This window comes from Thunnus albacares, chromosome 18, assembly GCF_914725855.1.
Source record: "Thunnus albacares chromosome 18, fThuAlb1.1, whole genome shotgun sequence".
NCBI lineage: Eukaryota > Metazoa > Chordata > Actinopteri > Scombriformes > Scombridae > Thunnus > Thunnus albacares.
The window spans coordinates 355,001-380,000 of NC_058123.1; the positions used below are offsets into that span (position 1 = coordinate 355,001).

The following is a 25,000-nucleotide window of genomic DNA, read 5'->3' on the forward strand; positions in this document are numbered from 1 at the left end:
AAACAGATGTAGTTCAGGTATAATACAGGTGTAGTTTAGGTATAAAACAGGTGTAGTTCAGGTATAATACAGGTGTAGTTTAGGTGTAAAACAGGTGTAGTTCAGGTATAATACAGGTGTAGTTCAGGTATAAAACAGGTGTAGTTCAGGTATAATACAGGTGTAGTTCAGGTATAATACAGGTGTAGTTTAGGTATAAAACAGGTGTAGTTTAGGTGTAGTTCAGGTATAAAACAGGTGTAGTTCAGGTATAATACAGGTGTAGTTTAGGTATAAAACAGGTGTAGTTCAGGTATAAAACAGGTGTAGTTCAGGTATAATACAGGTGTAGTTCAGGTATAATACAGGTGTAGTTTAGGTGTAGTTCAGGTATAAAACAGGTGTAGTTCAGGTATAAAACAGGTGTAGTTCAGGTATAAAACAGGTGTAGTTCAGGTATAATACAGGTGTAGTTTAGGTGTAGTTCAGGTATAAAACAGGTGTAGTTCAGGTATAATACAGGTGTAGTTTAGGTGTAGTTCAGGTATAAAACAGGTGTAGTTCAGGTATAATACAGGTGTAGTTCAGGTATAATACAGGTGTAGTTCAGGTATAATACAGGTGTAGTTTAGGTATAAAACAGGTGTAGTTCAGGTATAATACAGGTGTAGTTCAGGTATAATACAGGTGTAGTTCAGGTATAATACAGGTGTAGTTCAGGTATAATACAGGTGTAGTTCAGGTATAAAACAGGTGTAGTTCAGGTATAAAACAGGTGTAGTTCAGGTATAATACAGGTGTAGTTCAGGTATAATACAGGTGTAGTTTAGGTGTAGTTCAGGTATAAAACAGGTGTAGTTCAGGTATAATACAGGTGTAGTTCAGGTATAAAACAGGTGTAGTTCAGGTATAAAACAGGTGTAGTTTAGGTATAATACAGGTGTAGTTTAGGTGTAGTTCAGGTATAAAACAGGTGTAGTTCAGGTATAATACAGGTGTAGTTCAGGTATAATACAGGTGTAGTTCAGGTATAATACAGGTGTAGTTTAGGTGTAGTTCAGGTATAAAACAGGTGTAGTTCAGGTATAATACAGGTGTAGTTTAGGTGTAGTTCAGGTATAATACAGGTGTAGTTCAGGTATAAAACAGGTGTAGTTCAGGTATAATACAAGTGTAGTTCAGGTATAAAACAGGTGTAGTTTAGGTTTAGTTCAGGTATAAAACAGGTGTAGTTCAGCTATAATACAGGTGTAGTTCAGGTATAATACAAGTGTAGTTCAGGTATAAAACAGGTGTAGTTTAGGTTTAGTTCAGGTATAATACAGGTGTAGTTCAGGTATAAAACAGGTGTAGTTCAGGTATAAAACAGGTGTAGTTTAGGTTTAGTTCAGGTATAAAACAGGTGTAGTTCAGGTATAATACAGGTGTAGTTCAGGTATAAAACAGGTGTAGTTCAGGTATAATACAAGTGTAGTTCAGGTATAAAACAGGTGTAGTTTAGGTGTAGTTCAGGTATAATACAGGTGTAGTTCAGGTATAATACAAGTGTAGTTCAGGTATAAAACAGGTGTAGTTTAGGTGTAGTTCAGGTATAATACAGGTGTAGTTCAGGTATAATACAAGTGTAGTTCAGGTATAAAACAGGTGTAGTTTAGGTTTAGTTCAGGTATAATACAGGTGTAGTTCAGGTATAAAACAGGTGTAGTTCAGGTATAATACAAGTGTAGTTCAGGTATAAAACAGGTGTAGTTTAGGTGTAGTTCAGGTATAATACAGGTGTAGTTTAGGTATAAAACAGGTGTAGTTCAGGTATAATACAGGTGTAGTTCAGGTATAATACAGGTGTAGTTCAGGTATAATACAGGTGTAGTTTAGGTATAAAACAGGTGTAGTTCAGGTATAATACAGGTGTAGTTCAGGTATAATACAGGTGTAGTTCAGGTATAATACAGGTGTAGTTCAGGTATAAAACAGGTGTAGTTTAGGTATAATACAGGTGTAGTTTAGGTTTAGTTCAGGTATAAAACAGGTGTAGTTCAGGTGTAGTTCACAGTACCTGCTCTGTTTTATCTGTGTGTCTTGCAGGTTGACAGCGGTGGTCGCTCTGCCGTTTTACTGCGCCAGCCTCATCGAGACCGTGCAGGTGATTACTGAGTATTGATTATTGATTGTTGGTCAGTTTATTATCAATCAGACTGAAACTTTGATCAAATGTCTCGTTTTCAGTTGATTTTATTGTTGGATTGATTTTTATCTGAGAATAAAGTTGAAAGCAGACAGTTGAGTTTCAGCTGAAAGCTCCGGCGCAGTGACTAAATGGCCCTCCTGTGTTTATTTCCCATCATGCCCCTGTGCTGCACAGAGTGAGATTGTGCGTGACGACTCCTCAGCGGGTCTGTTGGATTGTGTTCGGGAAGGTCTGACTCGGCTGCTGGGCGTCGGCGCTCCTCACAGCCGCCGCCTGCTGCCGCTCAGCTGCCTGCTGCTTCCTGCGGCGCTGCACGCCGTGCTGCGCTACGCTATCTCGGCCTCCGTCCAGCGGGCGGCGCTGTGGCTGCACCAGCGGGGCAAGAAGCAACGCCATGACCCGGCCAACCCACTCGACGCATACTTCCCCGAGCTGGCGGCAGCGTGGGCGGGGTCTCTGGTGGCCGATGTCATCCTGTTCCCACTGGAGACGGCGCTGCACCGCCTCAGCCTGCAGGGCACGCGCACCATCATCGACGCCACCGACGGAGCCGTCGCCACGGGCAATGGTGGCAGCCCACTGGTGCTGCCCGTCAACACGCAGTACGACGGCTTCGCCGACTGCCTCCACGCCATCCGCCGCAAAGAGGGCAGGGCGGGTTTTTACCGCGGCTTCGGAGCACTGGCGACGCAGTATGCGCTGCATGGAGCGCTACTCGCCGCTGCCAGGACACTGCTGAGGCTGCTGCTGCTGGAGGGCAAGGCCAGTTAGAGCTGTCGCCATGGAGACGCAGCATCACCTCATCATTTAATCCACCCCTTCATCCAGCTGAGCATCACTGTCACCATGGCAACCACGTTTTAAAAACTGAACCATTCAGTTTGTAGAAAAATAATCAATAATAATAAAATATCAGCAACACGACGCGCTGAACTGAACGAAACCACGACGTGTAAAAAATATGAAATTATACAACAAACAAGCTTTCATTTGTAAATAAAACAAAATAATCTGCAGTGGAATTTAGTTTCTTCATTACTGTGAAACACAAAGAAGTCATTTGTCAGTTTGGTCAATAAACTGCTGATCAGGAAGTGATCATGTGACTAGACCACCTAGCAACCCTTTAGCAACCAGCTGGAGCTGTAGCTTTAGTGTTAGCCTAGCTTACCACGAAGACTGGAAGCAGAAGGAAACTGCTAGCGTAGCTTAGCATAAAGACTGGAAGCAGAGGGAAACTGCTAGCGTAGCTTAGCATAAAGACTGGAAGCAGAGGGAAACTGCTAGCGTAGCTTAGCATAAAGACTGGAAGCAGAGGGAAACTGCTAGCGTAGCTTAGCATAAAGACTGGAAGCAGAGGGAAACTGCTAGCGTAGCTTAGCATAAAGACTGGAAGCAGAGGGAAACTGCTAGCGTAGCTCCACAGGTGTCGACTTTGTGTCACTTCCTGATGTCACCTGCCTTTAAACTAAATGTTGTCTGGTCCTGTGTCGCCATGGAAACGCGTCGTCACTTCCTGTTCCAGCATGAAAGCATGATGTCATTAGCCTGCTTGTGTTGAAGCTGATTGGTCGCTTGCAGTCACATGTCTGTATATTGATCCACTTTTTATTTATATAAAGTTGTAAAAATTTAAAAAGTTTATGTAGAAAAAAAACTGTAGATTTAGATGAAATTATAAGTGATCAATAGATATTCAAATCAATATTTAAATTCAAACGAATGATTCAGTTAAAGTGACAGATGAAAGTAATTAAAGCTTTTTTAATTGATTTCAGCAGAAATCGCTGAGTCTGCACTTCCTGTTCGTATGTTGCTGTTTGTTGTAAATGTCACATGTTGAAACTTTGCACTCGTGATGTAAAAAATAAAGTTTTTTCTTCTGAAATAAGAAACTTGGCTGTAAATGAGTCCAGAAATAATAATCAGATCAATCATCTATCTATCTATCTATTATCTATCATCAATCGATCAGCAGTTAAACATGTGGAGCCAACAGTTGGTACAGTTGGTGATATCAGACCTGATGCATGTATGAAGCGTGTTGGATTCAACATGTGAAACAGAGCAGGAGGGTTTTTATATGAACACAGTACAACGCTGCCCTCTAGTGGACGTCCTGGTTTCCTGCTGCTCCAAACAGTAAACTAACTGATACATGATCAATTATTAAACTTACTGTATCATATCGGAGGAATGACAGGTGATGATTATGGGTATTGATTGCATGATTAGTGAGACTCAGTTTCCTCATCTAAGGGACATATTGATGGATCGAGGAATGAGACTGATGAAGATAGTGTCAGACATGGCTGGATCCTCTTCATGCTGTTCATTCTACTTCAGTTAAATACAAGAAGCTCGACTGTAAATGACCAAGAGTTCAAACAGTATATTGATCATTTGGGAGAGAAACTTACTGTAATTATTATAGAGGAGACATGTTGAAACCACATCTGGACTGTTTTATAAAGAGAATCTTTCCACATTCATACAGAATGGATTATTAGTATATTAGTCATATAATATTAGTTATAAGTTTATACATGTAAGCACAGATCATTGATCAGCTGTGACTGTTACTAGAAATCTCCTGATGGTGAATGTTATCAAATGCTGCCACACATGACAGATAATCCAGTGGGCACAGTGTTACTGGCCTTCAGTGTGGAGGGGGGGGGCAGCTCTTCTGTTATCTGGGTGTTGGCTCCGGCCCACAGTAACCTGTGTTCCTCAATCAAGTTGCAGCAGAAACCGACTAACGTCGTCCCCCCGATCTCTGTTTGACAAAGAAGCTTCATCATTGACAAAAAGTAACAGAAACCTTCAGTTAGAGTTTCTGCAGCTGTGGGTTTTTTTTTTCGCGGGTTTGTCTGATCATGTGACCTCAGAGAAACAGCAGTGAAAGTGAAGCTGATCAGACAGACTGAGCTCGGCTTCACGCAGCTTCTCCAACCATCAGGTAAGAACAACCGCGGCTCTGTTTCAGAAAACTGGTTTAATGAAAACTCTGAGTTTGTTCACCCTGAGATGAGGGAGAGTTACCATGGTAACTAACCTGCTCGCTGGCAGCTTCTCTTCAACAAACTCTGAGTTTCTCTCCGTCTCCTCTTACAGAGTTTCATGTCCTCGTTCATTAGTGGAGCTTTACTGTCTGTCAGAATCTAAAGTTGCTGCTTTTATGTGCATCAGTCAGCTGTCAGTTTGTTAGAGCAGCTGCTGACCTCTAATCTTTACTGCACATAATGTTTCATCTCAGTTTAGATTTAAACAATCAGTATGAAGCTTTAGACACGAAGGATCAATGAATAATTTGGTCCACTGATGGAACATCATTCCTGTAATATTGTAGATTATATGTTGATATTTCTGAGCAGGATCGCGGTGCAGCTGCAGAATGTAGTTTGAAAGTGAGTTTTTTAAATAGGAGCATAATCTGAACGTGTTTTAACAGCATTTCACTGACAATATTTAAATTTACTACATTTGTTGAAGCAGCTGAAATAAAGTCACTGAATGTTGTTGAGCTGAGATACAAAACACCAAACTCATTATTACTGATCAGACTGTGAGCTACAGTCACGTCTGTGTCTTTCATCTATTTATGTTTTAAATCTTTAACTATATTTTCACCTTCAGTCGCTGCTTCCTGTGTTTCGTCCGTCAGATTAAAACTGAACAAATATATTTAAAATGCAGCTGCAGCCTGATACACAGTCAGATTCCACTTTATCATCATTAAGCAAATGTAAGTCTGATAAATGATCAATTAAAGGACGACGCTGAATAAAACTTTATTGTGTTAACTTATTGACATTTTTCCCGTTTATCTTTTTTTAAGATAAATGTGCATCGTCCACATACACATGCATCCATATCTCTACATCCACTGGATTAAAATGGAGGCTCTGTCTTTTATTTACCTGTTGTCATGGTGACTCGTAGTATCGGAGCTCCGTTGATGATGGCTTTTTTCATCCATCACGCCTCACTCAGAGTTGATTGAACAAACTGTGATCAGCTGTTCTGGAACCGTTTCATCATCTCAGAGCTTGTTGAATCTGGTTCCTGAAACAGGTTTCTGATCATTAAACACACTGACATGTGGCTGTACTTCAGCTAAATTTATTATGTCACATTAATTATGGTATTCTATACTATGCTCACTATTCACTTAACTTTACTTCATTATTATTATTATTATTGTTGTTGTTATTTTTATTGAATACTAATGTCAGCATGCTAGCATGCTCACATGCTGACAATGCTAGCATGTTGACGTTTAGCAGGTATAATGTTTACCTTGTTTAACATGTTAACATTAGCCAATTAGCTCTAAACAGAAAGTACAGCTGAGGCTGATGGGAATGTCTTTAGTTTTGCAGGTATTTGCTCATAAAACACAGTTTGTTGACCAGATGATGAAAGTTAGAAGATTTGTTACGGTTCATCCTGCGGAGACATGAATGATGTGAAACTAATTTCATTACAATTGATCAGATAGTTGTTGTTATTTCAGTCTGAACCAACAGTCAGACATCAGCGTCCATGGAGCCTCACTGCTCACATTAAAACTCTCTCCATCCAACCCCAGATAGCATACGGCAGTGGGCCACTTCAGGCAATCATACGGCACTGCTGGCCTTCTTCTAACCCATGTAACATAACAAATATGGCCCAAATATATCAAAACAAATGTGGGCCACCTTTGGCAAAGATCTGGCCCAGTCGACAATAGTTAATGTGGGTGTAAACCAAAAGTGGCCCGGTTATCTTAAAGCATACTGAGGCCAGTTCTGACAAAGATACGGCGCGGTGAGCACTGGCTTGACTTGATGTGAACCTAAAGTGGCCGACATATGATAAGGCAAATATGGCCTAAATACTAAACAACAGATTTGGCCCACTTCTGGCAGTTGTATGGCACAGTCAGCACTGGCTGTCATAGTGTGAGCCTAATGTGCCCACCTCTGAAATAGTAAATATGGCCCAAATATTGCTGAACATTATGGGGCCACTTTAGGTAAAGATGTGGCACAATTGGTACTGACTTATCTGAATGTGAGCCTGAAATATCTTGAACATATCTGGGCCAGTTCTGGCAAATATACGACACAGCCCAGATAGCAAAATTGCTGTGTCCATATCCGGCCCACATACCGCATGAAATGATGGCACTTGGGCGGTCCGCTCCTGTTTGCCAGATCCGGGCCACAAGCAAACCGGGCTTGTGGGCCGGATCTGATATGGGCCACAGCAATTTTGCTATCTGGGACAGGAAGTCCCAATCCCAAACCAATCAGATGCTTCATATGTAAAAACTGTTGAATTATCAGACTGAAGCTCAACTGTTTGTATTTGAAACATGTTTCATTTTAAGATGACGAGCAGCTGATCTCAGTAAACCTTCCAGAGCTGCTAACGTTAGTCTCAACTCTGATATAGTCTCATCAGGACTGAGGAGGCTTTTTCTAACGTGACCTTTGACCTCTCAACCCTCCAGACTCAATTTACAATGACTGGAGCTCTTTATTAGGAACACCTGTGTGGTCTGATGCAACCCAACACAACAGCTCTGCCATCAGTTCTACATTCTCAGGTGTTGTTGACGTTGTCAGGAAGGTGATAATAATTCTACTTGATCTTCTGATGGTGTTTTCTTTCTCTCCACACAGAATCTGTCCTGAACATCAGCAGACTGTTAAACTCCTGCAGCTGGAAAACTTTCTGACTGAAGTTTCATTTACAATCAAAGCCAAAAGCTCAACTTGTTCAACAGACGCTCAGATTGGAGGAAGTTTCCTGAAAATGGCCTTGAGTACAGAAAGAAGCAGAAGATGGAGTAAAGACATGCCGCCAGATTTGTCAGAATTAATGAACAAACTTACTGAACATGCTGCTTCATTCATAAGACTGTTTGATAACGATAAACCAAAGATGAGACACATTGTAAGAAGGTTCCAGGAGATCGCTGCTGAAGTAAGAGAGATGCAGGAGACAACAGATGGAGTCAGAACAGCTGGAGCTGTTGGTGGAGGAGTCGGTGTTGGAGTTGGACTCTTGGCCCTTGTAGCAGCTCCGTTCACTGGGGGGGCAAGTTTAGTAGTAGCAGCAGGAGCAGCAGGAACAGCAGCAGCTGTTGGAGGAGCAGCTACTGTAGTTGGTGCAAACATATCAAAAACAATGAAAGAGAAAGGAAGTGCAGAGAAAGTAGAAGAACTGGGAAAAGAATTCATGGAGATTGTTGAACCGCTGAAGAACAAGCTGCAAGAAATCAAGACGACGTGTGAAAAGTTGGAGCAAAGATCAACTGAAGCTCTGACTGACAACACTCTGTCAGACGTGAGAGAGTTTCACATGATTCTTGGACGGGTGTCTAAACTGAAAGAGAAGAGTGAAGACATTTTGGTTATAGTTCTAGAGGGGATGGGTATAATACATAACCTGATATTGTTCCTTCTGAGAGTCTTCAGAGTCACTGCGACTCCTGAGGAGGATAAAAAGTTGAGAGACTCCATCCTCCAGTCAGCTGATCAGTGTCAGAAGGTCGTTAATGAGTTTGATAAGATGAAGAACGAACTCGGAAACTTCACAGAAAGTAAAGAGACTAAAAACCAGTAAAGACTAGAACCAGTTAAGACTAGAACCAGTAAAGACTAGAACCGGTAAAGACTAGAACCAGTTAAGACTAGAACCAGTAAAGACTAGAACCAGTAAAGAATAAAACCAGTAAAGAATAAAACCAGTAAAGACTAGAACCAGTAAAGACTAGAACCAGTTAAGACTAGAACCAGTAAAGACTAGAACCAGTAAAGACTAAAACCAGTTAAGACTAGAACAAGTTAAGACTAGAACCAGTAAAGACTAGAACCAGTAAAGACTAGAACCAGTAAAGACTAGAACCAGTAAAGACTAAAAACCAGTAAAGAATTAAACCAGTAAAGACTAGAACCAGTAAAGACTAGAACCAGTAAAGACTAGAACCAGTTAAGACTAGAACCAGTAAAGACTAGAACCAGTAAAGACTAGAACCAGTAAAGAATAAAACCAGTAAAGAATAAAACCAGTAAAGACTAGAACCAGTAAAGACTAGAACCAGTAAAGAATAAAACCAGTAAAGAATAAAACCAGTAAAGACTAGAACCAGTAAAGACTAGAACCAGTAAAGGATGGATGATGAATCATCCTTCTTCTTCTTCTTCTGCTGCTTTTATCTCTGCAGTCGTGATTTTTGAGGGAAGCTGCATCTTTCTGTCGTCTGAATTGATCAGAAACTGTAAAAATGTGTAAAATATGTTTGTGGATTTATCAAACCAGTGTTTAATGTTACTGTGTTTTACAACCATTCATTAGTTTGATATGATGGAAATTCAATCTCTGCTTCACATATTATTGCATTTGATTTATTTGATATTAAACAGTGTGAGTGTTTGATTTAGCTGAAGTTTGATTACTATGATAATGTTTCCTTAATAGATTTAATTACAGATTAGAAAATACAGGTTTATTGATTTCATTCTGTATTTTATGTGGTTAATCAATAATGCAATCTCTAAATGTTCTCAGTGTTTCGTGATGTGTTGACGACATTGACGACAGAATGAGTGAATGTTTAATTTGCAGATAAAGTTGGAAACCAGTTTACTGTCCACACAAAGGAATTAATCAATAATCAATGAGGTCCCTCAAAAGATCATCAAAGGATCCTCTTCCTCCAAAAACACCTGCTAGACTCTGAGAAGTTTAACTCGTCTTTGTCAGGCTTCTTCTTCTTCTTCTTCTTCTTCTTCTTCTTCTTCTTCTTCTTCTTCTTCTTCTTCTTCTTCTTCTGTGCTTTTCAGGCTTTGTTGTTGTTTTTTATGACTGAGAGCTGAAAACTCCAGAAAGAGAATCAACTAAAAAACAAAAGACAGCAAAGATGCTTCAAACCGTCTGACTGTTGAATAATCTGTTATTTTAATCTGTTATTCTTATCGTAGTTAAACTTTTTAAAGACTCTTGTGATTAGTTTAGAGCTCCACGTGTCCGACTGTGCAGCCTGACAGTGAACGCACCGAGACTGAGACTCAGAAGGGAAACATCCACCTCGCTTCTGTCTCAGAGTCGATACAACAACTCTTCAAAATCACATTTTATTGGCTCTAGTTAGAGTCTTGGCCCCTCACTGTGTTTTTGACTCGTTTTTGATAACATTCATTTATTTTAGTTGTATATATGTACAGTATATATATATATGTGTGTGTGTGTGTATGCTTACTGGTTCCCAGTCATCCCTGTTCCTCGGTAGTTAAAGTCGTTGTATTTGTTCCTTTATATCACAGATGGAGATCACTGTAATCATGACTTTCACATATAATTCATTTAATTATTCTTCCTCCTAATTATTAATAATTAATGAATGGACGGAGGTGGTGCCTCTATAATTTTACCAGTGCATCTTATTAATCTGCAGGTGTCGTGTTATTCCTCCATATAACCCAAAACTAAACAGACTGCTGATAGATATCAGAGAAGCAGCTCCATAAATAAACAGAAAACTTTCCTGATAGAACTTCTTTCTGCACTGCTGCTGCTTTTAAAATGTTGAATTTTACTTACTTTACTTTTTATTATTATCAAGTGGTTTTTATTTTCCATATTATTACATTTATGTTTTAACATTTTATGTCTATTTTCATGTAAAACACTCTGAGCTGTTCCTTGTATGCAAGTTTTGAATAAAATGCATGTACACTTTGTAACTGACATCAGTCTGCAGTTACACTCTGTTGTGACTGTATACTGACCCCTTGCAAGGTTCTCATTAAAAGACAAAAGACTTGGTCATTGGTCAGTTTTTTATTTTCAGATTTCCACCAAACACTGAACTTGGAAAAAGTGGCTTCAAATACTCTGCTGCGTACGAGTGGAATGAGCTGGAAAAAATGAAGTTAGACTCTCTAATTTCTCACGAACATTTTTAAAAGACTTTACTTTGTATTTACAATCCCACTTGTAATTGTTTTTCCTGATGTGAAAATAATTGTGAAAAGGATTGAAAAAAATCAGCGTACAGCAGGATACCAGGTGCTGTGGACTTCATTTCTATAGCTGCTGAACAGGGCGGATGATGACCAGCAGCCTCCTGTCATCTCACATTCTTGAGAAATACATGTTGTTGTTGGGGGGGGGGCATGAACTTTATTGGCATGAACAAAACAGAATACAGTACTGCCAAATCCTTGTACAAGTAATGGATGTTTACAATATTTAAAAAGGAAAAAGAGCAAAGAAAACTACACATAAACATTTAAATATGTAAACATTCTGAACAATGTTCAGAATGCACAGGTCAGTGTGAAACTAAACAGTAACATGCTGCTCTAACACTGATGCTTCACTATTAATAATCTAATGATGTCATATATAATAATATATCAGTCAGAGGGACCAAACCACTACTTTTACTGCAATACTTTAACTACATCAAGCTCATAATACTTATGTACTTTTACTGCAATACTTTAACTACATCAAGCTCATAATACTTATGTACTTTTACTGCAATACTTTAACTACATCAAGCTCATAATACTTATGTACTTTTACTGCAACTTCATTGTTCTCCTGAAACCAAACCTACACCCTCTGCTGTGATTGTTTTTAATGGCTGCACTTCCTATTTATACAGTTCCTTCCTGCTCTACCAGAGCAGGAAGCAGCACTGCTTCCTGCTCTACCAGAGCAGGAAGCAGTGCTGCTTCCTGCTCTGGTAGAGCAGGAAGCAGCGCTGCACGAGTCACAGTCTGACCAATAATTCAGATTCAAGAATCAGAAGCACAGGACTCAACATTAACTTTCTGAGGTGCTTGTTCAGGCACAAAAGTCACTTATCCGGTAAAAATGACACAGTGCAGAAGCTAAAGATGCTCTAATTTCTGTTTCTCTGGGCTTTTAATGCTGTTCAACATCTGTGATGTGAAAACATCAGATTTCCACACAGTTAGAGAAGTTTTAGTTCAGTAGATATTAGTTCAGTTATAAAAGCTGCTCAGCTGCTGACAGCACTGTGCACACTGGAGGGTAGAGGAGGTTCTACCAGCGTCTGCTTCAAAAGTAGTTTAACCGACTTTATTTTATTATCATATTATATTGTTGTTGGTCATTCACATTTACATTGATCAAGGTTAGACATGAAACATAAATATGATAATATTACTGTGAGGTTTCTGATGTCCGAGCCTTTAATTATTATTTATTGGTGTGATGACCTGTTGTCATCTTTGTTTGGCCTTTTGATTCACCTGTCAGCTCTGTCTCCGCAGGTGCTCCTTAGTGGACTGCTGACACCTGAGGGCCCCGTTGTAGAGGGCCCTGGTGTAGAGGGCCCCGGTGTAGAGGGCCCCGGTGTAGAGGGTGCTGGTGTAGAGGGCCCTGGTGTGGAGGGCCCTGGTGTAGAGGGCGCTGGTGTAGAGGGCCCTGGTGTGGAGGGCCCTGGTGTAGAGGGCGCTGGTGTAGAGGGCCCTGGTGTAGAGGGCCCCGGTGTGGGGGGCCTTGGTGTAGAGGGCCCCGGTGTAGAGGGCCCTGGTGTAGAGGGTGCTGGTGTAGAGGGTGCTGGTGTAGAGGGCCCTGGTGTAGAGGGTGCTGGTGTAGAGGGCCCTGGTGTAGAGGGCCCTGGTGTAGAGGGCGCTGGTGTAGAGGGCCCTGGTGTAGAGGGCCCTGGTGTAGAGGGCGCTGGTGTAGAGGGCGCTGGTGTAGAGGGCCCTGGTGTGGAGGGCCCTGGTGTAGAGGGTGCTGGTGTAGAGGGCGCTGGTGTAGAGGGTGCTGGTGTAGAGGGCCCCGGTGTAGAGGGCGCTGGTGTAGAGGGCCCTGGTGTAGAGGGTGCTGGTGTAGAGGGCCCCGGTGTAGAGGGTGCTGGTGTAGAGGGCCCTGGTGTAGAGGGTGCTGGTGTAGAGGGCCCCGGTGTAGAGGGTGCTGGTGTAGAGGGCCCTGGTGTAGAGGGTGCTGGTGTAGAGGGCCCTGGTGTAGAGGGCCCTGGTGTAGAGGGCCCTGGTGTAGAGGGCCCTGGTGTAGAGGGTGCTGGTGTAGAGGGCCCTGGTGTAGAGGGCCCTGGTGTAGAGGGCCCTGGTGTAGAGGGTGCTGGTGTAGAGGGTGCTGGTGTAGAGGGCCCTGGTGTAAAGGGTGCTGGTGTAGAGGGCCCTGGTGTAGAGGGCCCTGGTGTAGAGGGCCCTGGTGTAGAGGGCGCTGGTGTAGAGTTCCAGCATGAAAGCATGATGTCATTAGCCTGCTTGTGTTGAAGCTGATTGGTCGCTTGCAGTCACATGTCTGTATATTGATCCACTTTTTATTTATATAAAGTTGTAAAAATTTAAAAAGTTTATGTAGAAAAAAAACTGTAGATTTAGATGAAATTATAAGTGATCAATAGATATTCAAATCAATATTTAAAATCAAACGATTGATTCAGTTAAAGTGACAGATGAAAGTAATTAAAGCTTTTTTAATTGATTTCAGCAGAAATCGCTGAGTCTGCACTTCCTGTTCGTATGTTGCTGTTTGTTGTAAATGTCACATGTTGAAACTTTGCACTCGTGATGTAAAAAATAAAGTTTTTTCTTCTGAAATAAGAAACTTGGCTGTAAATGAGTCCAGAAATAATAATCAGATCAATCATCTATCATCTATTATCTATCATCAATCGATCAGCAGTTAAACATGTGGAGCCAACAGTTGGTACAGTTGGTGATATCAGACCTGATGCATGTATGAAGCGTGTTGGATTCAACATGTGAAACAGAGCAGGAGGGTTTTTATATGAACACAGTACAACGCTGCCCTCTAGTGGACGTCCTGGTTTCCTGCTGCTCCAGACAGTAAACTAACTGATACATGATCAATTATTAAACTGACTGTATCATATCGGAGGAATGACAGGTGATGATTATGGGTATTGATTGCATGATTAGTGAGACTCAGTTTCCTCATCTAAGGGACATATTGATGGATCGAGGAATGAGACTGATGAAGATAGTGTCAGACATGGCTGGATCCTCTTCATGCTGTTCATTCTACTTCAGTTAAATACAAGAAGCTCGACTGTAAATGACCAAGAGTTCAAACAGTATATTGATCATTTGGGAGAGAAACTTACTGTAATTATTATAGAGGAGACATGTTGAAACCACATCTGGACTGTTTTATAAAGAGAATCTTTCCACAGTCATACAGAATGGATTATTAGTATATTAGTCATATAATATTAGTTATAAGTTTATACATGTAAGCACAGATCATTGATCAGCTGTGACTGTTACTAGAAATCTCCTGATGGTGAATGTTATCAAATGCTGCCACACATGACAGATAATCCAGTGGGCACAGTGTTACTGGCCTTCAGTGTGGAGGGGGGGGGCAGCTCTTTTGTTATCTGGGTGTTGGCTCCGGCCCACAGTAGCCTGTGTTCCTCAATCAAGTTGCAGCAGAAACCGACTAACGTCGCCCCCCCCGATCTCTGTTTGACAAAGAAGCTTCATCATTAACAGGAAGTAACAGAAACCTTCAGTTAGAGTCTCTGCAGCTGCTGCAGCTGCTGTTTTTTTTTGGCGGGTTTGTCTGATCATGTGACCTCAGAGAAACAGCAGTGAAAGTGAAGCTGATCAGACAGACTGAGCTCAGCTTCACGCAGCTTCTCCAACCATCAGGTAAGAACAACCGCGGCTCTGTTTCAGAAAACTGGTTTAATGAAAACTCTGAGTTTGTTCACCCTGAGATGAGGGAGAGTTACCATGGTAACTAACCTGCTCGCTGGCAGCTTTTCTTCAACAAACTCTGAGTTTCTCTCCGTCTCCTCTTACAGAGTTTCATGTCCTCGTTCATTAGTGGAGCTTTACTGTCTGTCAGAATCTAAAGTTGCTGCTTTTATGTGCATCAGTCAGCTGTCAGTTTGTTAGAGCAGCTGCTGACCTCTAATCTTTACTGCACATAATGTTTCATCTCAGTTTAGATTTAAACAATCAGTATGAAGCTTTAGACACGAAGGATCAATGAATAATTTGGTCCACTGATGGAACATCATTCCTGTAATATTGTAGATTATATGTTGATATTTCTGAGCAGGATCGCGGTGCAGCTGCAGAATGTAGTTTGAAAGTGAGTTTTTTAAATAGGAGCATAATCTGAACATGTTTTAACAGCATTTCACTGACAATATTTAAATTTACTACATTTGTTGAAGCAGCTGAAATAAAGTCACTGAATGTTGTTGAGCTGAGATACAAAACACCAAACTCATTATTACTGATCAGACTGTGAGCTACAGTCACGTCTGTGTCTTTCATCTATTTATGTTTTAAATCTTTAACTATATTTTCACCTTCAGTCGCTGCTTCCTGTGTTTCGTCCGTCAGATTAAAACTGAACAAATATATTTAAAATGCAGCTGCAGCCTGATACACAGTCAGATTCCACTTTATCATCATGAAGCTAATGTAAGTCTGATAAATGATCAATTAAAGGACGACGCTGAATAAAACTTTATTGTGTTAACTTATTGAAACTTTTCCTGCTTTGACATTTTATCTTTTTTTAAAGATAAAAGTGCAACGTCTGCACGCGCGTTCAGGAGCTCCACTGATGACACTTTTTTCAGTCATCACGTGCGAGCTGAACTCAGAGTTGATTGATCTGAGCGGAACATGAATGATGTGAGAAACTCATCTGTTAACAGTTGATCAGATAGTTGTTGTTATTTCAGTCTGAACCAACAGTCAGACGTCAGCGTCCATGGAGCCTCACTGCTCACATTAAAACTCCTGGTAACACTTTACAATAAAGGTTCATTCATTAACATTAGTTAATGACTGTCACACTCACGAGCCAATGGGATTGTTTACGCGACATCAGATTCACAGCTTGTGATTGGAATTTCCCGCTCCACCTTAAAAGTGTCAAAACGCCTGTTCAGTCATTTTCAAGCTAATTCATGAACTTAGAAACAAAACAAATAGGAGGAAAATAAAATGAGAATAAATCGTAGAGTGAAATTGGCCTAAATTTTGATCTCATACCTTTTATTATATTTGTGAAAACTAAAAAAGGATCATAGATCAAAAACCACTATACTGAAGCAAATAGAATAAAGGTTTCACAAATCTGAGACTATGTTTTAATGAGTCTCTGGAGTCTCCATGTTAATCTAGTCCAGAAATGACAGGTCTAAATATAGCGGTTTTTGATCTGGACCTGGTCTAATGTGATCTGGACCCGGTCTAATGTGATCTGGACCCGGTCTAATGTGGTCTGGACCCGGTCTATTGTGGTCTGGACCCGGTCTAATGTGGTCTGGACCCGGTCTAATGTGATCTGGACCCGGTCCAATGTGGTCTGGACCCGGTCCAATGTGGTCTGGACCCGGTCCAATGTGGTCTGGACCCGGTCTAATGTGATCTGGACCCGGTCTAATGTGGTCTGGACCCGGTCCAATGTGGTCTGGACCTGGTCTAATGTGGTCTGGACCTGGTCTAATGTGGTCTGGACCTGGTCTATTGTGGTCTGAACCTGGTCTATTATGGTCTGGACCTGGTTTAATGTGATCTGGACCTGCTCTAATGTGGTCTGGACCTGGTCTATTATGGTCTGGACCTGGTCTAATGTGATCTGGACCTGGTCCAATGTGGTCTGGACCTGGTCTAATGTGGTCTGGACCTGGTCTATTGTGGTCTGGACCTGGTCTAATGTGGTCTGAACCTGGTCCAATGTGGTCTGGACCTGGTCTATTATGGTCTGGACCTGGTTTAATGTGATCTGGACCTGGTCTAATGTGGTCCTCTCTCAGTAGAGTCCCACTAGTTCATTCAGTCACCTGCAGTAAGAACAGTCTGCTGATGTTTTCTTTCTCTCTCTCCACAGAATCTGTCCTGAACATCAGCAGACTGTTAAACTGCAGCTGAAGTTTCATCTACAATCAGCGACAGACACACGGAAACTTCTGCACACGCTCAGTTTGGAGGAAACTTCCTGAAAATGGCCTCGAGTCAAAAAAGAAAACAACCGAGTGAAGAACCGCCGATAAGAGAAAGAAAACGTAGCAAAGATCTGCCGCCTAATTTGTCTGAATTAATGAACAAGCTCGTTAAACATGCTGCTTCATTCATATCACTTTTTGAAGACAACAAACCAAAGATGACACAGATTGTAAGAGAGTTTGAGAAGTTTACTGCTGAATTAAAAAAGATGCAGAACACAATGGATGATATCAGAAGACCTAGAACCGTTGAACGCTCAGTCTTTGCAGGTCCACTCGGGATGTTTGGCCTTAGAGGAGTAGCAATAGGAGCAGAAACTGCTGTAAGAACAGCTGTTGCATATAGTGTAAACATAGGAAAAGTGATAAAGCAGACAGGAATTGCTAATAAAGTAGAAGAACAGGGAAAAGAATTCATGGAGATTGTCGAACCGCTGAAGGAGAACCTGGAGGAAATCAAGACGACGTGTGAGAAGATGGAGCAAAGATCAACTGAGCTTCAGGTGGGACTCACTCTGTCAGACGTGGAGGAGTTTCGGTGGCTGATTACACGAGTGCCTGAACTGAAGGAGATGAGTCGAGAAACTTTGTCTGTAACTGTAGAGGTGATAAATATCATGAAAAAAATGCTACTGTTCGTTGTGAAAATTGTCAGAGACTGTCTGACTCTCGAAGAGGACAAAGAGTTGAGAGACACCATCTACAAGTCAGCTGATCAGTGTCAGAAGGTCGTTGATAAGTTTGATAAGATGAAGAACGAACTCAGAAACTTCACAGGAAGTAAAGAGAAGAAATAAACAAGCTGCAGGATGAAGAAACACAAAGACTGTGATGATGAACAGTTGGTATTTTAACGTGCATTCTATGTATTCTATTTTTGAACTGTATTTTTATTCTATTTCACTATTATTATCAGGCAAAGCAACTGGGCCGTGACGAAGATCCTGCTCTGCTCATCATCATCATCATCATTATTATTATTATTCAGCGTTTTATCTTCTGGCTTGTGTTATTATGCATTTAATGTATTCTGTGTTTTTATCTTCTATCTTATGTCACGTTCATGTTTTTAACATGTTTTGTGTTTGTGTCTATTTTCATGTGAAACACTCTGAGCTGCATTTCCTGAATGAAAGTTTCTATATAAAAAAAAAAAAAAAAATATCAGAATAAATAAATTCTCACTCGTCACTTACAGAAGTTAAAGCATCTTATAGACAAAGCTGGCTGGTCATTAACAAACAGAAGGCAGCAGAGTTGTATGTTGTTTATTTATAAGGCTCTAATGCAACAACTGGCTCATTACCTCTGATCTCTGCTTCCATATATAATATATATAATACTATTAATTATATAATATATATAATACTGGACTTACAGTGTCAAACGCTGTCTCCTTCAGTCTGTTTATCTCAAATTTAGAATTCAGTTTTATTGACTTTAACAGAATAAAGTACTGTGAAAACCTTTTACCAATAAAAACATGAAAAAGAGCAAAGAAATAAACACATAAACTCTTCACTATTAATAATCTAATGATGTCATATATAATAATATATCAGTCAGAGGGACCAAACCACTACTTTTACTGCAATACTTTAACTACATCAAGCTCATAATACTTATGTACTTTTACTGCAATACTTTAACTACATCAGGCTCATAATACTTATGTACTTTTAGTAAACATAGACGTGTTTATCAGGGTTTATACAGAGATGAAAGGTCGTCGTCATCTGAAAGTCTTCAAACTTTAACATGCGTCTAAAGTTAATATTGTCCAGCATCTGATATTTGGATCATTGGCAGCCTCGTCTTCAGAAACTCTGTGTTGGATTCGGCTCCGGTTGATGTTTTGATAGAAACACATTGATCTGTCAGTGAGAATCCTCCAATGGTTCCATCTATACATTTATTTTATTATTGATTCTTCAGCAGCGTAACTATTCAGGTTTTGTGTCACATACATGTTTAAATCATCTAAATGCTCCACCTGTAATCATGTTCTGGGACTTTTTGCAGTAACACTGTTACATTTCTGTTAAAAGTCACTAAGAAACTGCACATTTATCATCTATCATCTATTATCTATCATCAATCGATCAGCAGTTAAACATGTGGAGCCAACAGTTGGTACAGTTGGTGATATCAGACCTGATGCATGTATGAAGCGTGTTGGATTCAACATGTGAAACAGAGCAGGAGGGTTTTTATATGAACACAGTACAACGCTGCCCTCTAGTGGACGTCCTGGTTTCCTGCTGCTCCAGACAGTAAACTAACTGATACATGATCAATTATTAAACTTACTGTATCATATCGGAGGAATGACAGGTGATGATTATGGGTATTGATTGCATGATTAGTGAGACTCAGTTTCCTCATCTAAGGGACATATTGATCAGCTGGGATCATCTGCAGGAGCAACGTCACCCACTTCCTGTTTTAACACACTGCTGGGGACATGATGACAGTGTGGTTAGTGTCACAGTCACAGTATCAGCTTTTATCAACCTCCACATACAGCAGGAAGTGAAGGACAAGTCAGAGCAGCTTCCAGTATGGAGCCCAGTCCACAACTATTCTGATCCTGATGCAGCTGCAGCAGTGACTCATTGATCAGTATAAACCACTGAACTGTTGGCAATATTATCGGCTATACAAACAGATATTATAGATGAACTATTCCTGATAATATACAGGAGGGAAATGAAGGTACATGTAGACACTTCCTCTGGGTTCCTGCTCGTGTTGGTTTGGAGGGAAATGAGCAGGTGGATGTTCTGGCCAATCAAACACTCAGAATTAAACGTGGAGACCTGGTTCACTGGGGACATATGTGTTGTGATGATGGTGATGAAACTGGAAGACATCTGTATCATGTTGGTGCTGAGAGGACAGCAGGTCACACTGGTTTCAATCATCAATCAATCAATCAATCAATCAATCAATTTTTATTTATATAGCGCCATATCACAACAGAAGTCATCTCAAGGCACTTTTCACATAGAGCAGGTCCAGACCGTACTCTTTAATATACAGAGACCCAACAATTCCCCCATGAGCAGCACTTGGCGACAGCGGTAAGGAAAAACTCCCCTTTAACGGGTAGAAACCTCAAGCAGACCCCGGCTCTTGGTGGGCGGCCATCTGCTTTGACTGGTTGGGTTGAGAGAGAGAAAGAGAGAGGGAAAGGGGGAGGGGGACAGGAGAGCAACAATCACAACAAGCACAAGCAGCAACAGCCAGGGAAGGATGCCATCAGGACTGTGAAGGACCGCGAAGGTTCGGCCCGGGAGTCAGGTTTTTCCTGTGAGATGAGAAAGCACAAAAAACTCTGTGGAAGAAGAGAAGTTATTGACATGCATTGATGTTACATGAATACATACAGATGGAGAGGAGGAGGAGGAGAGAGGAGCTCAGTGCATCATGGGAAGTCCCCCAGCAGTCTAGGCCTATAGCAGCATCACTAAAGGCTTATTCAAGGCGAGCCTGGTCGGCCCTAACCATAAGCTTTATCAAAAAGGAAAGTTTTAAGCCTACTCTTAAACATAGAGAGGGTGTCTGCACCCCGGACCCAATCTGGAAGATGGTTCCACAGGAGAGGAGCCTGATAGCTGAAGGCTCTGCCTCCCATTCTACTTTTAAAGACTGTAGGGACCATGTTATACGTTATATAAACAGGAAAAAACCCAGCTGGAAGACGCACACGGCCAACCAGACATCAGGAGGAATCAGCTTCTTCAGTCTGTATATCGTCAGTTAAAAGTCCAGAGTTTGTTGTTTTATATATAATCTGTTGTTTCACTCCAGTCCAGCAGGTGGCAGTTTTCGCGCCTCTGCGCTGGTTTACAAACAGCCAATAAACACTAAAGAAGAAGAAGAAGAAGGCGGAACCTTGGTGCTGGTTGTTTCCAGTCGGACTGTGTTCCCGGTTTCTCCTCCGTGTGATTCTCCTGCAGCAGCAGCAGCAGCGGCTCCGGTGTGTTTGTGTTTCAGTCTCCGTGTTTCTCCGTTAGAAGCTCCGCTGTTACCGGAACCACCGGGACCACCAGGACCACCGGACATGTCTGGCGGCGGCAGCTCTCTGTTCTCCGGGTTCCGGGTTCTGGGACTTTATTCCAACCACGTGCCGCACGCGCTCCGGTACCACCGGAAGCACCGGGAGTTCTACGTGGTGACGGCGGTCGGTAAAAGTTTCCACACGTTCAACGTAAGAACCCAAACTTCATCTCTGACATCACAAACTGCTGATCAATACTGATACTTATCGATCCGTCAGCTGATCTGGCAGCTCAGGAGGGTAAAAACTCCTAAATGACGTCATTCCAGAGTCCAGAAACAGTCTGACGTCATAAGGTTCACTCAGATGTTTCTTCTTCTTTGGCACAAATTATTATTTAAAGTAGATTATTTTCACGTCTTTAATCATGTCAATAATATCTGCAACGATTATTTTCATTATCAATTAATGTGTTGGTTATTTTCTGGATTAATTGATTAGTTTTTTGATCCATAAAATGTCAGAAAATTGTGAAAATTGTGTTTCAGTGTTTCTCAAGATGACGTCATCAAATGTCTCGTTTTTCTACAAAGATGTTCAGTTTACTGTCAGAGAGACGAAAGAAACAGAAAATATTCACATTTAAGAAGCTGCAATCAGACATTTTATAGATCAAACAGCTGATCGATGAATTAATGACAATAAAGTTCAGCTCAGTTTTAGTCACCTGGACTGATCTCACCTGTGTACGTCAGACGGCAGTTTAATAGTGAACAGAAAGGAAACAGCAGATCATCACAGCGTCACTGATCTGACGTCAGCGTTGACCCTCCTCATCATCAGCATGTAAACACCTGAAGAGGCAACAACCAATCAGCTGTCGTCTGTAATGTTCCCTCAGAGAGACGAACAGCGTCACTGTCAGTGCAGGAAGTGGATTATAATCACCAGCTATAATTAATCTATATATCTATATATATATATATATATATATATATATATATATATATATCTATATATATAAACATATTTCACATGTTTATGAGCTTCACATCTTCAGTTTGTTTATCATCCAACAAAAAGTAAAAACTACATCAACAAGCCGACGGTACTGAAGACATTAATAATCACCCTCACTCATGTTACATCTGTTGTTTACGTTCACGTGGATGATGAATATCGCTGAGCTGCGTCCGACTATCACGTCACATCAGACGCTTTCTGTCCACGTTCAGTCTGTTAAATATGCACTTCCTGTTACGTCATGTAAACAAACCACGAACCAATCAGCTGCTGGCGACCAGACTGGAGGCGTAACCACTCCAGTAAAAGATGACGTCTGTGTTGTTCTCCCTGCAGCTGAAACGAGGAGGAATCGTAGAGAAAGTTCAGCAGATGTTCAGCTCACAACGTGTCCCGACTGAATCAGTTTGCTTTGTTTTCTATTAGAGAAACATCTGTAAACATGTGGTGATCAGTGATCTCTACGTTAGAAACCTGCTGCAGGGAGAAAAACACGGACGTTCCTGGTGAAGCTGCTGTTGGCTGTGTTGTTATTGTTGTTGTCGTTGTTGTTGTTGTTATTGTTGTTGTTGTTTCACAAAATAAAACCTGTTTCTGTTTAAAAAGTACAAACGAAGGAAGAAATCAGGTTCAGTGTGTCTGTCGTAAATATCACCGTTAAATCTGCTGCAGATCCACGCGTTCACCTGCAGGACTCAAGAGTGCTGCTGGTGTGTTGATGGTGTATTGCTGGTGTATTGCTGGTGTATTGATGATGTATTGATGGTGTATTGACGATGTATTGATGCTGTATTGATGATGTATTGATCGTTCCAGGTGAACAGGTTGGGGATCGTGTCCGTCAGTGAGTATTTGTTTTAAATGTTTTAACAATAAAATCTCTGATGATGATGTTTCCTGAGAGTTCTGCTCTCTGATTGGCTGCCGTGCTCTGATGTAATGTGGTGGTTGCCTAGGTAACAGCCTATCAGATGACATCACCTGTGTGGCAGCAGACAGGATGTTGGTGTTCGCCGCCGCTGGGTGTCAAATCAGCGCCTTCGCCCGGAACAAAGAGGCCAGAACACTTCACTTATTTACTTATTTACTTATTTATTTACTTATTTACTTATTTATTTACTTATTTATTTACTTATTTATTTACTTATTTACTTATTTATGGTTTTTAAATATATGCTGATTAAATTTCAATATTTACAAAGAGGCAGAAATTTAAAAAGTAATTTACACATTTTTTTTTTTAATATTTAAACTTTTTTATTTAAAAAATATTTTGAGGTTTTTGCTTTTTGTTGTTTTGTGTATTTTGACCCTGCCTGCTCTCCGTACAGGTGGTGATGCGTTACCATGGTCACAGACAGGAAGTGCGCCTGCTGCTTCCTCTGGGTGATCAGCTGATCTCAGCTGACAGTGGCGGTGATGTCATCGTGTGGGACGTCCAGGGGGGAGGTGAGCGGGGAGGGGCGGGGCCTCTGATCCCGATCCTGTCATGTGATCGATCCTCGCTTTGACACGAGAGCAGCCGACACGACTCCTGATTGGATATCAGTTATTGATTAGATGCTGCAGCTGATCAGACCGATCTGATACATCACAACATCTAGTTCAACGTCTATCGGTCTGATCAATAGATTTCCCCCGTTAACTTTTATTGATCTGTTATTTCCCTCGTTAACTTTTATTGATCTGTTATTTCCCCCGTTAACTTTTATTATGGTTAAAATTAAAGTCAGGGAGATTCTGTCTATCAGCAAGAAACACATTTATATTTTACATAATTTATCATCATTTTCCTTCAGTCACATGTGAGGAGCGTCGAGTAGAAACTGTAGTTTGATGAGAACATTTAGCCTGATCATGTGATCAGCTGCTGCCGTCATCAGAAACAGACACGGCTTCACCTGACGTCAGGCCTCGTCAACATTAATACGGATATTTTTCTAAACAAACATTTTCCTCAACGTTTTGGCCTATTATTTTAAAACAAAGGTCATTTAGACAGAATTATTTTTTAAAATGGAGGCAGAAAGAGAGATCTGTATACGTGTGCATGTCTTCCTCATGTGTCTTCTTCATGGATATATCAATAGATCTGATCAGTTTCCTCCTGGTGGCCTCTCACAGTTCTGCAGCTCAAACATCTTTTTCTCCTCATAGCTCTGATTCAAACTGTTACCCATCATGCTTTGCTCCTTCTGTCTGCAGACATCTACCTGCAGCTGCACTTTGACCCGGCGACCTTTGACCTGTCGGCCATGATGCACCCCAGCACCTACCTGAACAAGGTGCTGCTGGGAAGCTCCCAGGGTGCACTGCAGCTGTGGAACATCAAGACCAGGTTAGCATGTTAGCATCAGTCATTAAACCAGGTTAGCGTGTTAGCATCAGTCATTAAACCAGGTTAGCGTGTTAGCATCAGTCATCAAACCAGGTTAGCGTGTTAGCATCAGTCATTAAACTAGGTTAGCATGTTAGCATCAGTCATTAAACTAGGTTAGCATGTTAGCATCAGTCATTAAACCATGTTAGCATGTTAGCATCGGTCATTAAACTAGGTTAGCATGTTAGCATCAGTTATTAAACCATGTTAGCATGTTAGCATCGGTCATTAAACTAGGTTAGCATGTTAGCATCAGTTATCAAACCAGGTTAGCATGTTAGCATCACTCAGTAAACCATGTTAGCATGTGTTGTCGATGGTCCTCTTCATTATTATTGATTATAAGTTGATTGATTGATAGTGATCAGTGTTTCTGTCTTCAGTAAGCTGTTGTTCACGTTTCCCGGCTGGTCAGCAGGAGTCACC

At 41.1% G+C, this 25,000-nt stretch overlaps 5 protein-coding genes and 1 long non-coding RNA gene across 8 annotated transcripts in view; all 6 read left to right on the forward strand.

Annotated features, from left to right (window-relative positions):
* Positions 1-1,706, forward strand: part of LOC122968187 — a 1,722-nt gene extending 16 nt beyond the window's left edge. The window contains exons 1-4 of one of the 3 annotated variants that reach the window (XR_006398762.1): positions 1-303; positions 1,228-1,403; positions 1,470-1,491; positions 1,558-1,706. The exon at positions 1-303 is cut by the window's left edge and continues 16 nt beyond it. This is a non-coding gene — a long non-coding RNA (uncharacterized LOC122968187). Of the gene's footprint in view, positions 304-1,227; positions 1,432-1,469; positions 1,492-1,557 lie in introns of those variants that run through there. The other 2 variants (XR_006398763.1, XR_006398764.1) reach the window with 2 other exon arrangements.
* Positions 1-3,113, forward strand: part of slc25a46 (solute carrier family 25 member 46) — an 8,050-nt gene extending 4,937 nt beyond the window's left edge. Inside the window, exons 7-8 of the mRNA XM_044333157.1 lie at positions 2,065-2,122; positions 2,342-3,113. Of these exons, the coding sequence (XP_044189092.1) occupies positions 2,065-2,122; positions 2,342-2,938 (655 nt within the window). The 3' untranslated portion in view covers positions 2,939-3,113. The remainder of the gene's footprint in view (positions 1-2,064; positions 2,123-2,341) is intronic.
* Positions 1-25,000, forward strand: part of LOC122968122 (NACHT, LRR and PYD domains-containing protein 12-like) — a 311,421-nt gene that overhangs the window by 52,796 nt on the left and 233,625 nt on the right. The window lies entirely within an intron of this gene.
* LOC122968169 lies at positions 4,368-9,000 on the forward strand. The gene is made up of 2 exons (XM_044333175.1): positions 4,368-5,129; positions 7,843-9,000. The coding sequence occupies exon 2, from the start codon at positions 7,976-7,978 to the stop codon at positions 8,786-8,788; it is 813 nt and encodes a 270-aa protein (XP_044189110.1). The 5' UTR covers positions 4,368-5,129; positions 7,843-7,975; the 3' UTR covers positions 8,789-9,000.
* Positions 14,417-18,480, forward strand: LOC122968170. The gene is made up of 2 exons (XM_044333176.1): positions 14,417-14,847; positions 17,054-18,480. Exon 2 carries the CDS (start codon positions 17,168-17,170, stop codon positions 17,963-17,965), a length of 798 nt encoding a protein of 265 aa, XP_044189111.1. The 5' UTR covers positions 14,417-14,847; positions 17,054-17,167; the 3' UTR covers positions 17,966-18,480.
* wdr36 (WD repeat domain 36) overlaps positions 20,989-25,000 on the forward strand; it is a 13,114-nt gene continuing 9,102 nt past the window's right edge. The window contains exons 1-6 of the mRNA XM_044333117.1: positions 20,989-21,381; positions 23,011-23,038; positions 23,151-23,251; positions 23,526-23,643; positions 24,400-24,532; positions 24,958-25,000. The exon at positions 24,958-25,000 is cut by the window's right edge and continues 12 nt beyond it. Of these exons, the coding sequence (XP_044189052.1) occupies positions 21,235-21,381; positions 23,011-23,038; positions 23,151-23,251; positions 23,526-23,643; positions 24,400-24,532; positions 24,958-25,000 (570 nt within the window). The 5' untranslated portion in view covers positions 20,989-21,234. The remainder of the gene's footprint in view (positions 21,382-23,010; positions 23,039-23,150; positions 23,252-23,525; positions 23,644-24,399; positions 24,533-24,957) is intronic.

Excerpts from the sequence above, each read along its gene's own strand:
- LOC122968169 (XM_044333175.1), top strand. The coding sequence starts at position 7,976 with ATGGCCTTGAGTACAGAAAGAAGCAGAAGATGGAGTAAAGACATGCCG.
- LOC122968170 (XM_044333176.1), top strand. The coding sequence starts at position 17,168 with ATGGCCTCGAGTCAAAAAAGAAAACAACCGAGTGAAGAACCGCCGATA.